Source organism: Oratosquilla oratoria, chromosome 2 (assembly GCF_046742065.1).
Source record: "Oratosquilla oratoria isolate Oo_2021 chromosome 2, ASM4674206v1, whole genome shotgun sequence".
Classification (NCBI taxonomy): Eukaryota; Metazoa; Arthropoda; class Malacostraca; order Stomatopoda; family Squillidae; genus Oratosquilla; species Oratosquilla oratoria.
Window position 1 is genome coordinate 29,318,926 of NC_134778.1, and position 19,367 is coordinate 29,338,292.

Sequence of the window (19,367 nt, forward strand, 5' to 3'; positions counted from 1 at the left end):
CCCTAAAGTATCAACTGCATGCTACTTTGCCACAATAACAAGCAGCCAATACCCCAGACGGGGTATTATTCAGGAATGGAATGGGTGGAAATGATTTTATGCCTTTCCCTTTTTGGCTACCTCCCTTTTAAGGGGAAAAAAAGCCTTGGTATATGTATGTATATATATATATATATATATATATATATGTATATATATATACATATATTGATAGCTATACCCTATGCACTGAGATCTGGCCGTTAGGGCGGACCACTGGGAGTTCCCCTGTGGTGCCACATATAATTATTTTATAGTTTTATTTTATTATATAATTCTATTTTATAATTTTATAATGTTGCCTCATATGATTATATTATAATTTTTTTGTCACACACCACCACTGAGATAAAAATCAAAGCAATGTTTTCTATACAAAGGTTTCGTTTCTTTAAGTGTAGATATGGCATATGTGCATGCGAGAGCGACGATGCCACTACATCTAATCTCTGGCCCCGCCCCCCTCACACTGCATTCAGAAAACATTGCATCCACACGCACGTTTTCGCCATGGATGCCCATATGTGGCAACACCGGGAAATATCCTAGCCACGCCTTAATGGCCAATTCTCCTTGCGCTGACTATAAATAGATAGATAGATAGGCAGATAGACTGATCGATATATAAATATATAATAAATGGGTATATATGGATAGTACTGGTCAACAAAGAATTTGTCCCAAGGAAAACAATATCTGTATTTTATATATTTTTGCATGCAAAATCCGAAAATAATGCCCATTTTTTTCACCACCCACAGTTTTTGTGTTCCACGGTATTTTACATTACGTGTATTACGTGGAATAAATTTCAATCAAGCGGTTGGCAATACTGAATTTGACAACACCGCGTGAGATTGTTATACGTTTGACAGTACCTTGTTTGAAATGTTGGTGTGAGGTTGTGCAGTGCGCATTTGTGTGGTAATAAATTTGTGATATTGTACAGCAGCATACCTGCCTTTCACCTTCACAATGCCAAGAAACTGTATAAACCATCCAGACTATTTTTCATTTATTTGCCGTGTATTCAAGTCATTCAAGTCATAAAGACGGTGTTCCACGGCATTGATTAAAAAGTGTTATGAACATTATTTTGTTCCAAAACAAATGGAACTCAGTGACGATGATTCAAGTGAGGAGGTTATGGAAAAAATAAAAAGAAGATATGCATTTTCAGGCAATCTGTTCTTCAAGTGAACCACATTTATTGAGTCAGTGAGATCTGAATGATCATGTGGGGGATTTAAACTTATCAGGAAAGCCCATAACGGGACCCATAACGGGGTTGGATGGCCAGTGACTCAGAGTTCATCTGCCCTTTTGATGGTTTTCTTTTTCCTCCATCTGGGTGTCCAACACATCCTCCTCACTAGTGGATCACCAATGGGTGAGCCGGTTTAGTCGCCGACAATCCAACCATGCAGCAGGTAGTATTGGGTTTCATGATATCAGTAGAAGGACAGCCGCCTCACCTGTTCTCAATAACATGAGTCTGGCCTCATGTAAACCAGATGAGTATATCTATGCTTCTTTGGAAGAAAGTGTGAATTAGATCAAATATAACGAGATATAAGATAATCCCCGCATATTTCATGAAAAAGCCTTGCAAGCCTTTTGTGATGATTGCCGTGTTAAATTAGATACGACCTTTGTGTATACGAGCATAGTAGATGCCGCGTCGGGGTGCAAGTCATCATAATTGTTCGCATAGTATTAGATATAATGCTGGGGCAGAAGGCAGCGATTTGGTGTCTGTGTGTAAATATGTTGAGGTTGGGGTGTGGTGAGGGCACAGGGGAACACAAAGTGAAAATGGAAAGGGTGAATAGAAAATGAAAAGCGTTGAGGTAAGGGTGAAGGGATGTGTGGGGGAATCTACTGGGAATGAGGAAATCTTAAAATCATAGTCTTTGATGATTTTACATCCAACCAAAGTGTGTCTGATCTATTCTGGCTGACGCCAGATGATCTTATTTACTTGTGTGACCTCTGCAGAAGCAAAAGGGTCAATCGAACACGTGCCCAGACTAACAGCAATGCATACACTATACACATGTTTAGTATCTTCCTTACCAGGTGGCATTTTCTCTTTTATTCACCGGTTGATATCATACACTTCTATGGCACCTCCTTGATAGCAAAGGGGTGCTTATCTCCTTTCATACTGGGCAGCACTTGCACTTTGATTGAGGCTGTCGCCAGGTTACAGGTATTTTTTTTTATCTCCGTTGTATTTTCTTGGATGGCTACGTCTCGTGACACTTCCCGTATCATGTGGCACTTTTTTTTATTTAGCCTGAGTACCACCAGGTGATTCTGTGTATCTCCGTGGCTCCCCTCGATTACGTAGGGTATAATGACAATCTAGATCGTTTTCATGTAAGACGCAAAACCCGCTAACGTTAATGAATTTTCGGCAATAATTATTACGTTTGCATCACAGTGCAGGCGCATAGGCTGTGCATACAAACAGTGTTAGTATTACTCACTATTTATGGCAAAAAGAGTTAAATTAACAGATATTGTTGAAAGAAAATTGATAACGTTACGTTAACTGATTTGTGATTACCATGAGGACGTCTAGGTTTTTATGGTTTTCTTTATCTTATTTTTTATCTTTATTTTATTTATCATCATTTTTACGTGCCCGTACCTCGTGTCATTCAAGTGGTCTGGAAGGCTTCGGAACATGAGCGAGAGATGGCGCGTACGCTTTGGAGATACTGGTCATCGTGTCAAAGATTAGTCTTATCAAACTTGCAGCTTGTGTCTTGTAGGGGGGCTTGTTTACAGAGTAGACTATCAGAAATATTCTCCAAGGAGAGCATGTTCGTGTCATTCTTATCTCTTTGTTATAGAGCTAAGTTAAGGAAAAGAATAGAAAAAAAAAGTCAGTCAAAATAGAATATATAAAAGACACCATTGCAGATGACGGGGTTTAATACATTAGCTCTGTTTTTTGTTTCCTAAGCTGAATAAAAATGGAGAGATGATTGAGACATTGATGTTTTACTGCCCAATATTTGGTGTAGTGATATTGTCTTTTGAGGAGGTAAATGAGAGACTAGGCAGCTATTGCGAAGTAATGTATATGTCGGACATTCTAGTGGAATGTAAGAGGAATGTAAGAGGAATTGTAAGAGGAGCTTCGCATTGGTAGGTAGGAGTTTTATTTGTGTTATGAAATGACCGTGGGAGGGAGCGTCACCCTTCTAAGCGTACTAATATTATTTAAAAACGTCGGTTATGTTGATGTGAGGACACCCACGGATGTATGTCCTAGGTCTTGTTTATTGTAAGGTTGTTTGCTGGGTGTTATTCCCAGCGTCCATGCCACATGTTTAGCATTGTTGAGTAGAAGGCTGAGTAATTAGTCCATTACTCGTAGTGGGATGGGGTCGTTGAAAAGGGTGAATACTGCCTCTCGAGCTGCCTTGTCTCCTTGTTCGTTGCTTGGGATGCCAATATTAGATGGTAGCCAGTAGAAGTGTGGATTAGAAATGTGGATATTTGGATGATCCCCAAATGGATTTTGTGGACAAATTGGTGGGGAGACTTGAGGGTGGAAATTACATGTAGGACACTTCGTGAATTCGAGATGAATATATTGAATAGACTATGTGTTTCCATCTCCTGGACACCACCCCCTCTGTCTCTCTCTCTCTCTCTCTCTCACACACACACACACAACACACACACACACACACACACACACACACACACACACACACACACACACACACACACACACACACACACACACACACACACACACACACACGCACGCACACACACACACACACACACACACACACACACACACACACACACACACACACACACACACACACACACACACACACACACACACACACACACACACACACACACACACACACACACACACACACACACACACACACACACACACACACACACACACACACACACACACACACACACACCAACCAACCAACTCCCGGACACAGGGGCACCACGGGGAGGTGGTGACGTAGCAGTTGCTATTCACGACGTTAACATTTGTTCTGTCTAAGGAACAGCCGCTGCATACTGAAAATGTTAGGATGGTGGGATCTTGCAAAGAAGCCAGACTGCTCAGGAGGGGAACATCGGGTCTGGTCGAGTCTACTCGGAAATGGGCGCAAAACAAAGCATAGCTGGAATAGAAATGTTTTTCTTCACATATATGAATGTTTTATTTAGCTGTGGGTTCGAAACCTGCACTCCTCTCCAATTTCCAGAAGTGATTGTTACCTGCACCAATATGGACATCTTGCGACCTTTACATTTATTTCACTTGTTACAAACTCTCCAATCTGGTGGGAGTGGGAGGTGGAGGGTATCCTTGAAATGTATAGGATTTATAAGATATATCACCTTGTTGATCAGGTCAAACGAAATAATCCCTTTAGGCCTGGTGACAACCCAGCAAGTGAATAGAATCCTCAGGTGCTAGTGAGAATCCAGAGTTGATTTCAACACCTTTTTAAAGGAATCATTCCCAGGACATCATCATATGAAGTTTTTCAAAAGCCTTTAGGAACGTTCGAGAAAGAAAGAAAGAGCCTTAAGTCGGGTGTCAGTGCTAACAGACAGTGTGAACACTCGGTGCTGCACTCAACACTGTCAACTGCCTCATGAAGTGCTGCACGAGGCTCAGTGTGTACCCGGCGTTAAGGCCCCTGTACGAATGTCTGCAACATGTTTATGACTCAGTAACGAACAAGCCATTAGCTTATTTAGAATATCAGTACCAAGGTCCTTCTGGCCACCTTGGCAGCAGCCAAATTTGTGACATACACAAAGAAAAGAAAATTCATGTTGGGAACAAGAATGTTTACGGCGTGTATACACAAGTCGTCAGGATGTGACAGACTTGACGTAATGTCAGGAATGTGGTCAGACAATCACGGAATTGGGACATCCGGGGCAAATCGCATGTTTCTTTTCACTTGGGGGAAGTCCCTTAATTTTCTCAGCTGTGTTGGGTGAGAGAGCAGACTAGAGTGAAAGATATTGTGGAAGCAGTAAAAGAGAGGAAGTGGAATTGGGCAGGTAAGTTAGTACGAACGACTGATGAGCGATGGAATAAGTGTGTTAATGAGTGGACGCCGCGAAATAGGAAGCGTGGAAGAGGGAGATCGAGAAGTTTGCAGGAGTGACGTGGCAGAGGTTGGCGCGGTCGTGTGAATCATGGAATGCTATGAAGGAGGCCTTTGTTCAGCAGTAGACTCAGGATGGCTGATTTGATTGATTGATTGATATATATATATGTATTGATATATATATATATATGTATATATATATATATATATATGTGTGTGTGTGTGTGTGCATGTATATATATATACACACACACACACACACACACATATATAAAGGATCCTCTCCTTTACTATATAAGTCTATGTATTCTGACCTTTTGTCATTGCTTTTGAAAATGTACATAGTGTACGAAACGTCAAGCTCCAGTAAAACGCTACTCTTCTCCCTTCTGAGTTTGAATCATGTCCTTTGGACCTGCGATAGCAAACTTACCTCCTGAAGTCAAGTCTATAGTTAGACGTATTGAAACTCTAAACAAGAAGATCATCAATGCATCAATTGCTATTTTCTTCAATGAAACCTGTCTACAGGAAAACCTGCTGCCGAAATATACAAATATATATATATATGTATACACACACACACACACACACACACACACACACACACACACACACACACACACACACACACACACACACACACACACACACACACACACACATATATATATATATATATATGTATATATATATACATACATATATTTGGAGAAGAAAGGACAATAAGAGATTGAGTGGTGGGAGTGAAACGAAGATAATCTGAGAATAGATTTACTCTAACGTTTCGACCAACTTAGTCTTGTTCAGAGAGATGTACAGAAAGATTTTCCATGGGTTACAATTTATATCACTCCTATAGGGTACTCGGTCAGGTTACAGCGCCCGGGCGGCGTTCAGTTGTCCCGTGCTCGACCCGTTTTGTCGCGTCCAGCACGAGGACACTCGCCACCTTTGCCAAGCAAACAAATCCATCTCTTCCGTTGGTGTTTTCATTGGCATTTATGTATGCATCTTCGATTGTTTTCCTTGCTTTCTTCTCCAAACTCTTTTTAAAATTTTTAGCCTTCTTCCAGTGGGGGCAGGTGACCATGTTTGTCCAAGTCTTGGACAAGAGAGTTTGAAGTCCTGTGTGCTCTAAGGTCTTTTCTGTGTTTAGATAGGCGTTTATTGATAACCCAATTCGACTCACCGAAATATGAAGCTGAGCAACCTCTACACGGGATTTGATAGATGACACTTAATTCGTTATCAGGACACACACACACACACACACACACACACACACACACACACACACACACACACACACACACACACACACACACACACACACACACACACACACACACACACACACACACACACACACACACACACACACACACACACACACACACACACACACACACACACACACACACACACACACACACACACACACACACACACACACACACACACACACACACACACACACACACACACACACACACACACACATACACACACACACACACACACACACACACACACACACACACACACACACACACACACATACACACACACACACACACACACACACACACACACACACACACACACACACACACACACACACACACACACACACACACACACACACACACACACACAGACACACACACACACACACACACACACACACACACACACACACACACACACACACACACACACACACACACACACACACACACACACACACACACACACACACACATACACACACACTAATAAGGTCTGGACTGGAGCATTTTCAAACCTGTCATATGTGGAGCGACTGGCTAAGTTCAAATTACCGAGTTTGGAAGAAAGAAGAGAAAGAGGCGACCTACTGACCATTTACAGAATCATGAAAGACACGAAAGTCCTTGATAGAGAGGACTTTCTAAATTGGGACAAGAGAAACACACACACACACACACACACACACACACACACACACACACACACACACACACACACACACACACACACACACACACACACACACACACACACACACACACACACACACACACACACACACACACACACACACACACACACACACACACACACACACACACATACACACACATAAAAGGATAGTTATAGAAGAGACCTGAAAAAAAAGTTTTCCACACAGAATGGTAGACATCTGGAACAAACTGGACAAAACAGTAATGTGTGCAAAAACCATACACGAATTTAAGAGCAAACTAGACACTGCGAGATATAATGACGGGACACCACGAGCATAGCTCCTCTTCACTTAAGATACAACTAGGTAAATACACACACGCACACGACCTTGTTGAAACTCCCATCCATATTCAGTATACTTCAAGGATTTAAGCTTAATCAGCAAAAACATTTTCACGTGACCAGACTCGCCAGACGTCGGTTGTGATAAGGATTGCCTATGAACTGGAGATACCTATGTTGATGTTGAGATTAGAAATTCGATAAAAAGAAATCCTTGTACACGTCTGCTTCCTTACCCCCTTCATCAAACAAACGTTCGGTGTTTCTTGCAGTGAGCGCACGCATAAGTGAGAAAAAGACGAAGAAGGGAACATGTGGTTGGAAATCATCTTAGGGATTATTCTTCTTTTGGCTTTGCGAGAAGTCTGCAAGAAGCCAAAGGATCTTCCTCCTGGTAAGCTATATCTCGTTTCGCATGGATCGACTTTTCGCCGTCCACGACACGACGTCGTGCTTTCAAGTGTTTATGGACGCTTTCACACGTCACGACCAAAACTACGTGTGAAAGTGTCCATAGACACCCATGGTTATTTGAGAGCACGACGTCGTGTCGTGGACGGCGTATGGCGAAAAGCCGATACATGTAAAAGGAGCTTTGGTGTCTTAGTAACCTTAAAGACTGTAGAGAGAAGGTGAGTCTCCGTAAGTGAACCTTCTAGCTGCCACCGAGCGATTTTATTCATCTTTGTAGTTCCCCTTGAAATGTCTTGGCTGGCTACCTCCCTTGTAAGAGGGAAAATACCTTTTGTTATGAAGGAATGTGTTATATTTCAAACAATTATTTTAGCTCAGTATTCGTAAACGAAACATCTCAAAGTGAACTCCAAACTGAAACCTGTGAAAAGTCTAGGGTAAACCAAGGTCCATATATATGGACCTTGGGGTAAACTTACTACGGTAAATATAACAAAAGAAAAAATTAAGAGGTGTACAGAGAAACTCAAAGTTAATAAAACATCAGGACCTGACGGTTGGCAAGCAAGAATCTTAAAGGAAATGAAAAATGAGATTGTTGTTCCATTATAAATTATTTTCAAGAAATCCATCATGTCCGGACATGTCCCAAGAGAATGGAAACTAGCTAACGCTACTCCCATATTCAAGAAAGGTGACAAAAAGAAACAAAATAACTAGAGGCCTATAAGTTTGACTTCAATCTTAGGAAAAATGATGGAAGCTATCATCAGAGATGTTATTGAACACCATTTAGAAAGTAACCGTTTGATAAATGATAGCCAGCATGGTTTCAGACGGAAACGTTCTTGCTTGACTTAATCGAATTCTACAACACAGTTATCTCGAATTATGACAAAAGAAACAATATAGATTTAATATATCTAGACTTTGCAAAAGCTTTTGATACCGTCCCACACGAAAGACTACATACTAAATCAGCTTCACACGGAGTAAGTGATAGCCTATTAAGTTGGAGTAATAGATGGTTGAATGATCGAGAACAGAGTTGTTTTAAATGGAAAAACGGAAAAAGGTACAAGTGGAGTTCCTCAGGGTTCCGTTCTTGGGCCACTTCTATTCATAGTATATATAAATGATGTAGACCATGGACTAAAATCTACTGTTTCCAAATTTGCTGATGATACAAAACTGTGCGGAATGGCAAATGATCACTTAAACCAATTAGATATTCAAGAAGATTTAGATCAATTACAGCAATGGTCTGAAAAGTGGCTAATGAAATTTAACACAAGTAAATGCAAGGTAATGCACATAGGTAAAAATAACAGTAAGTACGATAACAAGTTATTTGGAAATCCGTTAGCAAAAGTGGATAGTGAAAAAGATCTCGGCATAATTATCAGTAACGATCTCAATCATCTAAGCAGTGTATTTCAGCCTCTGAGAAAGCAAATAAGATTCTAGGACTGATTAGGGGATCTTTTGACTTCAAAAGTCCATCTCTCATTAACAAGTTATATAAATCGTTAGTTCGTCCACATTTGGAATATGCTATTTCCGTATGGTCACCGAATCTCATTAAAGACATTGACTGATTGGAAAAAGTACAACGGCGTGCCACAAAACTGATTCCAAATATCAAAAATAAATCATACGAATATCGACTAAAGCATATGAATCTGTTTTCCCTAAAAAAGTGTAAACTCAGAAGTGACTTGATACAGGTCTTTAAAATTCTAGAGGGAATTGACACCATCAAAAGTGACAAAATTTTCACATTGAATGAGAATCAGACAAGAAACAATGGTCTCAAACTGTCCGGAAATAGATTTAATTTGGAAGTAGGTAGAAACAACTTCGCCAACCGTGTAGTTAATGAATGGAATAAACTTCCTGCACAGGCAGTGCAATGTAGTTTAGTTCGAAGCTTTAAGAATCATTTAGATAAATACCTTATCAGGATGCTGTAATGACTATCATTTATTTTATATTATTTGTTTTGTTATCATTTGTCTGTTTGTTTATTATTATTTGCTTGATTCTCATTTATTATTAGTAACATGTCAATCTATTATTATTTACTATTTACCTGTTTGTTTATTATTTAACTATACCTGTGCATTTATTTATATATTTTATTTATCATTTACATTATTATAGTTTTTACTTATTCATTTATTTATTTATCATTATCATTATTTTTTCGCATCCGACCTAGATATGGACCAAAAGGTCTCCTGTCGGTATTCTCCGCCTTTGTAATCCTTTGTATATATATATATATATATATATATATATATATATATATATATATATATATATATATATATATCACAGGTGAGAAATGTAGTAACACATTTGTAAATCACAACTAACACCACAAACACCCTTCCACTAAATCAAAGAAAGAGAGACAAAATCCCCTAGTCATCCCCTTCTCAGAGTCCATCAGTCAATTGTCCAAGTTTCTTCCCAAAGAGAAAGTAAATTTAATTCATAACTACCCTAATACTATTAATAAAAAAAGTTGTTAATGTTCACCAGAGGTTGAAGGAAGAACATATCCCAGGTGTTTACTCCCTTCCATGTAAAGATTGTAACCTTTCATACATTGGCCAGACGGGGAGAGACCTACCGACAAGATTAAATGAACACAAAAGGTCGATTAGATATGGCCAAATAAATTCAGCAGTGTTTCAACACGTTAATAAATTTAATCACCGGATGGACTGGGAGAAATCTGATCTCATTTATAAATCAGGGTGTGGGTTCAGAAGGAAAATGGTGGAATCAACATTAATTGATTATCTGCCCACGATGAATATTTCCAAGGGTCAATGGACCCCAGACATCATTTCAGGACTATTCATCACCAAAAATATTGTCAACAAGCATCCTCCCCCTCCCCCTGACCCGACCTCATGTCAGCCTCAGGTCAACTAGGGTTGGGGTAGTGATGTTCTTTATTTTCTCATGTTCCCTTTCTTTTGTAAGAGGTTGCTACTTAAGATAGCCTCCTCCCTGCCACTTTGTACTACTGAAGAGGATTGCAGGTAGCAATCGAAATATATAGTTCCGCTTACGCAACTTTTTCTTTCGTCCGACTGTGGTGTTAGTTGTGATATATATATATATATATATATATATATATATATATATATATATATATATATATATATATACATATATATACATGTATATATATATATACATACATACACACACACACACACACACACACACACACACACACACACACACACACACACACACACACACGCACGCACACACACACACACACACACACACACACACACACACACACACACACACACACACACACACACACACACATACACACATATATATATATATATGTATACACACACACACACACACATATATATATACAGGCATATATATATTTACATATATATATAGTATATATTATATATGTGTATGTGTGTATGTACACATATATACATATATATATATATATATATATATATATATGTATATACATGTACATACACACATACACACATATATGATATATAGTATATATATATATTTATATATATATATATACATATACTATATATTATATATGTGTGTATGTGTGTATGTACATATATATACATATATATATATATATATATATATATATATATATATAAATATATATACTTTGATAATACGCAAATTTGAGTATATAGGGGCGGTATATGGTGACAAGGTAGGTTTAGCATGTATGGAGTGTATGGGTGATCTATTTCTAAGTGTTTATAAAGTCACCCAGTATTTGAGTTGATGGATTTTTTTTGTTTTGATCTTTTATTGTTATTATTTTTTTTAGGTAACCTTATCTCACTGGCCTCTTTTGGTCACGCATATTACGGGACGATGAAAGATTAAGGAGTTATTTATTTATTTATTTATTTTTGCAATGAATGTAGACGTTTCTATGCTTAGTGATAGCACTAATTTGACTCCTGATATCTTATTCTGGGGATCATCAACTGATACTCAGGTCTTGGAAGTTCCTGTTTTCTTTGGTTTATATCTTGGAGGGCGGGGGGAGATCTTTGCTAAAGGGCGAGGGGGGTGGGCACAGAAGGCACTGTTAAATTCACCCTTCTGCTATACATACGTACATACACAAATGAATACATAGATATAAACATACATACATACATACATACATACATACATACATACATACATACATACATACATACATACATACATACATACATACATACATACATACATTCATACATGCACACATATATATTCTTGTCCACGCCTCAGATGAATTAAGCTCTGGCGGTACGAACGGAAGGAGACTTCTAAAGCGCTGCATAAGACCGTCTGGCGTCAGCCGGAACTTACTCCAGTGTTTTTGTTATTCTATGAAATTGACAGTTGCTAACAGGTCTATAAAAATAATATCACGTGAGGATGGGGCCTTTATCATTTGATCAAGCTGTAACAAGTATATCGTCGCACATTATGATAAAGGTTCCGTTCTCACATGGCGTTTCTTTTGAGTTTCTGTTATTCCTGTAGGACTGTGGGGCCTCCCTGTGGTAGGTCACTTGAGCTACCCACTGATCCCAACGCAGGCTAGAGTGAAGCGACTCAAGGAGAAATATGGAGACATCTTCGTGTAAGTACTCTACAATATATTGTATATCTTCCCTAGCAGGTTCTAGTCCCACAAAGAAAAAATATATATACCTGTCTTTATAGAAACTCACGAACTTTTCTAAAAAGAAACGATGACAAATTTGGAGTAAACATTAATTCTTTAATTAGGAGTCATAAGATCCGTTGTGTAGTGTCACTGTGGCTTCTCGAGTGATCTTAAGTCTCACTCAAGGTCAACGCAAGGTCAGAGGTCAAATGGTAGCCTACTGTACTTTTTTATTTAATCATTTTCATTCATTTATTTATTTTTTCTTTGGCGGGGATCCAGACCAATATAATTTATTTTCATTTTACGTCAACCCAGTGCGCTGGTGGCGTAATCGTGAGCGTGGGTTCGAGTCTCGCATTCCTCTCTGATTCTCAGCAGTGACTCTTTGTTACATGACCCAACATTCCAATCTACTCAGCGCCTCCTGGCGTAGACTCCTCAACTCACCTATGCCGACACTTTCACTGTGCAAGGGAGTGGGGGGGGGGTGTCTTGTTTGTATAGAATGACTTGGCGGTGGCCGGAACAAAGGTTAGACGTCATGCATTCCCCATATAATACTTCTAACTCGGTCGTGACACGGATCTTATCGGCATAGCTTATCAGTCAAACCCTTCAGCTATGGACATGCCCACGTGCGCATCTGACCTAAAGGTCAGGTCCAGTCATGTGCAATTTTTCCTTGTCTCTATTGTGTCGGTTTAATGAGAATTGTTACTGATACACCACGAAGCAGATGTCATTATTATTATATTTAAGTGCCCACTAACATGACAGGTTTGTGATATGCTTCGAATATTGTTTAATAGTCTATTTCATATTTATTGATATGGCACGATATGGTAATTATTTTAGAATGTTAATTGATTCTTGACTGCTTTAGATAAAATTCCCTTGTATGCACTCACCTTCAGAAGAAAAAGACCTTGCGGTGTTTATTCTATCGTTGGACCTTCTTTGACAAGGAAAAGGTTCAACGTTATTCATCAGACCTTTAAGTGCAGCTTTTTGGGTAAGGAGGAGATTCAACGATGTGCATCAGACTCTCACATATACACTCACATCCAGAAAAAAATACATTCCTTCTCTTAAAGGCTCCGTATTGGGTCCTTTGTCAACGTCTTCCTCTGTCGATACGCGCTCTGCAAGGAAGCGTGCGTGAAGGCAGAGATAGCAAGCAGACCTGCGTGGAAGTTCTTCAATCTTATGAACGACGGTGAGAACTTAGGTAAGTCCGGAGATGAAAGACGAAGAGTGCAAGGTGATCTAATAGGTGGTATTCAAATGGGTTAAGGGCTTTAACAAGGGTGATTCAGGCAAGGTCATCATATTAAGATAGGGCAGCACAAGATTCATAAGCAAGAACTGGTTTAACAAGCGAGTGGTTACCGTATGGAATAGACTTAGTAACCACGTAGTGAGCGCTAAAACAATTGGTTGTTTTAAGAAATAATTAGATAACTATGGATAGGGACGACAGGTGGTAAGGAACAAGGAACTGCTTAGTGAAGCCCACATGGTCTCTTGTAGTCTTCTCTATACTTATGTCCTTCTGTTCTTATGCACAGTGAAAAACAAACCTTGCACATTGTTCTGCTTTTCTAGTACAAATATCCTTGACGTACTCATTTGAACTGATACCTAGTTCAGAGATAGCGAGTGATTGAGTTCCATTTCTCTCTCTCTCTCTTTCTCTCTCCTTCAGCACTCTCTCTCTCATAATTCTTTTTTCGTGGTTTGTATTTCGTCACCGATAACCACCGTTTTATCCCTGGGGATAATATCGCGCTGAGGAGGTGGAGTCATGGAGATGATATAAGAAAGGTTTAACGAGGACAGCAGAGAGAAGATATGCTAGAAATTACAAAGGACTACAAAGGATTACAAAGGCGGAGCATGCCGACAGGAGACTTTTTGATCCATATCTAGGTCGGATGCGAAAAAAAAAACATATTAATAATAAAATGATAAATACAAACTATGATAATGTAAATAACAAATAAGATACATAAATAATTGCATAGGTATAGTTAAATAATAAAAAACAGGTAAATAGTAAATAATAATAAATTGACATATAACTAATGATAAATGAAAATCAGACAGACAAATTATAACAAAACAAAAACAAATAATATAAAATAAATCATAATCATTACAGCATCTTACTTAGGTATTTATCTAAATGATTCAAGCTTCGAACTGAACTACATTGCACTAACTGTGCAGGAGGTTTATTCCATTCATTAACTACACGGTTGGCAAAGTTGTTTCTACCTACTTCCAAATTGAATCTATTTCCGGACAGTTTGAGACCATTGTTTCTTGTCTGATTCTCATTCAATGTAAAAATTTGGTCACTTTTAATGTTGTCAATTCCCTTTAAAATCTTAAAGACCTGTATCAAGTTACTTCTGAGTCTACGCTTTTTTAGGGAAAACAGATTCATATGTTTTAGTCGATTTTCGTATGATTTATTTTTGATATTTGGAATCAGTTTTGTGGCTCGCCGTTGTACTTTTTCCAGTTTGTCAATGTCTTTAATGAGATTCGGTGACCATACGGAAACAGCATATTCCAAATGTGGACGAACTAACGATTTATATAACTTGTTAATGAGTGATGGACTTTTGAAATCAAAAGATCGCGCAATCAGTCCTAGAATCTTATTTGCTTTCTCAGAGGCTGAAATACACTGCTTGGATGATTTGAGGTCGTTACTGATAATTACGCCGAGATCTTTTTCACTATCCACTTTTGTTAACGAATTTCCAAATAACTTGTAATCGTACTTACTGTTATTTTTACCTATGTGCATTACCTTGTATTTACTTGTGTTAAATTTCATTAGCCACTTTTCAGACCATTGATAGTGATCAGTAGTCTTCTTTGAGTGGAGGTTAGCCTGACGTGAAGATCAAGTGAAAAAAATATCTAAACCCACTAATTAGATTCTGTCCACGTATGAGTTAAAAAAAAAAAAAAAAAAAGGAATATATATATATATATATATATATATATATATATGTATATGTATATATATATGTATATATATATATATATATATATATATATATGTGTGTGTGTGTGTGTGTGTGTGTGTATGTGTGTGCATGTGTGTACGTGTGTATATACATACATACATATATATATATACGGTATATATATGTATAGATATATGTATATATATACATATATATATATATATATATATATATATATATATATATATAATGACTATGAAAGTTATGTATCAATACAGAGAGATTTCAAAAAGACAATTAGAAAAAGAAAACGACAATACGAAATGAACATCGCTGATAAATCCAAAGAGAATCCCAAAGAATTCTATAGTTACATTAGAGATAAAAAGGTTGTTAGGAATCACATTGGTACACTATTATCTGCTGACGGTCAACTTGAATATTCAAATGAAGGAATGTGTAATATCCTAAACAATTATTTTAGCTCGGTATTCGTAAACGAAACACCTCAAAGTGAATTCCAAACTGAAACTTGTCAAGAGTCTAGGGTAAACTTACTATGGTAAATATAACAAAAGAAAAAATTAAAAGGTGTATAAATGAACTCAAAGTTAATAGAACACCAGGGCCTGGCGGTTGGCATCCAAGTATCTTAAAGGAAATGAAAAATGAGATTGTTGTTCCATTAGAAATTATTTTCAAGAAATCCATCATATCCGGACATGTCCCAAGAGAATGGAAGCTAGCTAACGTTACTCCCATATTCAAAAAAGGTGACAAAAAAAGAAACCAAATAACTAGAGGCCTATAAGTTTGACTTCAGTCTTAGGAAAAATTATGGAAACTATCATCAGAGATGCTATCGAATATCATTCAGAAAGTAACCGTTTGATAAATGATGGCCAGCATGGTTTCAGAGGGAAACGTTCTTGCGTGACTAACTTACTCGAATTCTACAACACAGTTATCTCGAATCATGACAAAAGAAACAATATAGATTTAATATACCTAGACTTTGCAAAAGCTTTTGATACCGTCCCACACGAAAGACTACTTACTAAATTAGCTTTACACGGAATAAGTGGTAGCCTATTAGGTTGGACTAGTAATTGGTTGAATGGTCGAAAACAGAGAGTTGTTTTAAATGGAAAACTTCTAGATGGAAAAATGTTACAATTGGAGTTCCTCAGGGTTCCGTTCTTGGACCACTTCTATTCATAGTATATATAAATGATATAGACCATGGACTAAAATCTACTGTTTCCAAATTTGCTGATGATACAAAACTGCGGAGTGGCAAATGATCATTTAAACCAATTAGATATTCAAGAAGATTTAGATCAATTACAGCAATGGTCTGAAAAGTGGCTAATGAAATTTAACACAAGTAATTGCAAGGTAATGCACATAGGTAAAAATAACAATAAGCACGATTATATGTTATTTGGAAATTCGTTAACAAAATTGGATAGTGAAAAAGATCTCGGAGTAATTATCAGTAACGACCTCAAATCATCCAAGCAGTGTATTTCAGCCTCTGAGAAAGCAAATAAGATTCTAGGACTGATTGCGCGATCTTTTGATTTCAAAAGTCTATCACTCAATAACAAGCTATATAAATCGCTAGTTCATCCACATTTGGAATATGCTGTTTCCGTATGGTCACCGAATCTCATTAAAGACATTGACAGACTGGAAAAAGTACAACGGCGAGCCACAAAACTGATTCCAAATATCAAAAATAAATCATACGAATATCGATTAAACATATGAATCTGTTTTCCCTAAAAAAGCGTAGACTCTGAAGTAACTTGATACAGGTCTTTAAGATTTTAAAGGGAATTGACACCATCAAAAGTGACAAAATTTTCACATTGAATGAGAATCAGACAAGAAACAATGGTCTCAAACTGTCCGGAAATAGATTTAATTTGGAAGTAGGTAGAAACAACTTTGCCAACCGTGTAGTTAATAAATGAAATAAACTTCCTGCACAGGTAGTGCAATGTAGTTCAGTTCGAAGCTTTAAGAATCATTTAGATAAACACCTAAGCAAGATGCTGTAATGATTATAATTTATTTCATATCATTTGTTTTTGTTTTGTTATTTGTCTGTCTGATTTTCATTTATTATTAGTTATATGTCAATTTATTATTATTTACTATTTACCTATTTGTTTATTATTTAACTATACCTATGCATTTATTTATGTATTTTATTTGTTATTTACATTATTATAGTTTTTATTTAATATTTCATTATTATTATGAATTTTTTTCGCATCCGACCTAGACATGGATCAAAAAGTCTCCTGTCGGCATGCTCCGCCTTTGTAATCCTTTGTGATATATATATATATATATACATATATATATATATATATATATATATATATATATATATATATATATATATACACATATATGAGATAGAACTGGGTGGGGAAGGGCAAACGAAGATGTGTTGGGAATAGAGTTTATTGCCCTAACGTTTTGACCAACTTGGTCTTCTTCAGAGGACATGTTGTATTACAAAAGTACACTTGCTGTTTTTGACAGGCATTTAAATACCTGTCAAAAGCAGCAAGTTTTTTGATAATTAAATCATTAGCCGAAAAGAAGACCTGACACATCCGCTCACTGCTGGCCGGGATTCCCCCTCGCTGCGAGTATAAGACTTGTGGTCCTTTTGTAATGCAACATGTCCTCTGAAGAAGACCAAATTGGTCGAAACGTTAGGGAAATAAACTCTATTCCCAACGCATCTTCGTTTGCCCTTCCCCACCCATTTCTCTCTCATTTGTCTGAAATAATTTATATATATATTTATATACATATAAACATATATATATAAATATATATATATATATGTATATATATGTATATATGTGGGTGTGTGTCTGTGTGTGTAAGTGTGTGTGTGTGTGTGTGTGTGTGTATGTGATTCTTCATGGTCTTGAATCATGTGTTGGACTCCTGATCGACATTTTACCCTCCCGGAAGAGAGCTCGGAGCTCATATATGACCGATCTATTGGTAAAGTTGTGACCTTACACGCACACACAACTCCCAGCCCAAGAGAGTTGGAGTAACGACTCGCAACGCAGCGATACTTAAATTATTGCAGCCCTGGGCGGGATTCGAACTCGGACAGGAGTTGCGAACGCTACCATTGCGCCATCAAGTGTATGTGTGTTTGTGTGTACATGTGTGTGAGTGTATACATTCACACACACACACACACACACACACACACACACACACACACACACACACACACACACACACACACACACACACACACACACACACACACACACACACACACACACACACACACACACACACACACACACACACACACACACACACACACACACACACACACACACACACACACACACACACACACACACACACACACACACACACACACATGTTTATATATACATATAAGCCTAGGAGGGAAACTGGGAAATCCCATTTATAACCTCGTTCGCGTATTTATGAGAAAACAAAATAGAATCAAATGTTTGGTTAGTAATTGAAAGAAACTTAATTTAAGTATAAATATGAACATTTGATAATTATATATTTAGCTCATAAATATGGATCTTTGGAGAGAGAATAAAAAATACAAAAATGAAAAATGATTCGTTAGCTAGCTTAGGTTTACGGTAGCTAGGTCTACGTTTGTACGTCACGTCCATGCCAAACTTTCGATGATCGTACATCATGGAGCGATTTCTAGTGAAGCGAGTGAAGATGAGTGAAGATGGTTCTCCCTCAGATTCAGTCTTTTCAGAA

At 37.7% G+C, this 19,367-nt stretch overlaps 1 protein-coding gene across 2 annotated transcripts in view; it reads left to right on the forward strand.

The window, feature by feature from the left end:
• The first annotated feature begins 7,698 nt into the window (after positions 1-7,698).
• LOC143037986 (cytochrome P450 2L1-like) overlaps positions 7,699-19,367 on the forward strand; it is a 42,989-nt gene continuing 31,320 nt past the window's right edge. The window contains exons 1-3 of one of the 2 annotated variants that reach the window (XM_076206768.1): positions 7,699-7,854; positions 12,447-12,546; positions 13,671-13,804. In XM_076206768.1, the coding sequence (XP_076062883.1) occupies positions 7,773-7,854; positions 12,447-12,546; positions 13,671-13,804 (316 nt within the window). In that variant the 5' untranslated portion in view covers positions 7,699-7,772. The remainder of the gene's footprint in view (positions 7,855-12,446; positions 12,547-13,670; positions 13,805-19,367) is intronic. The other variant, XM_076206778.1, reaches the window with a different exon arrangement.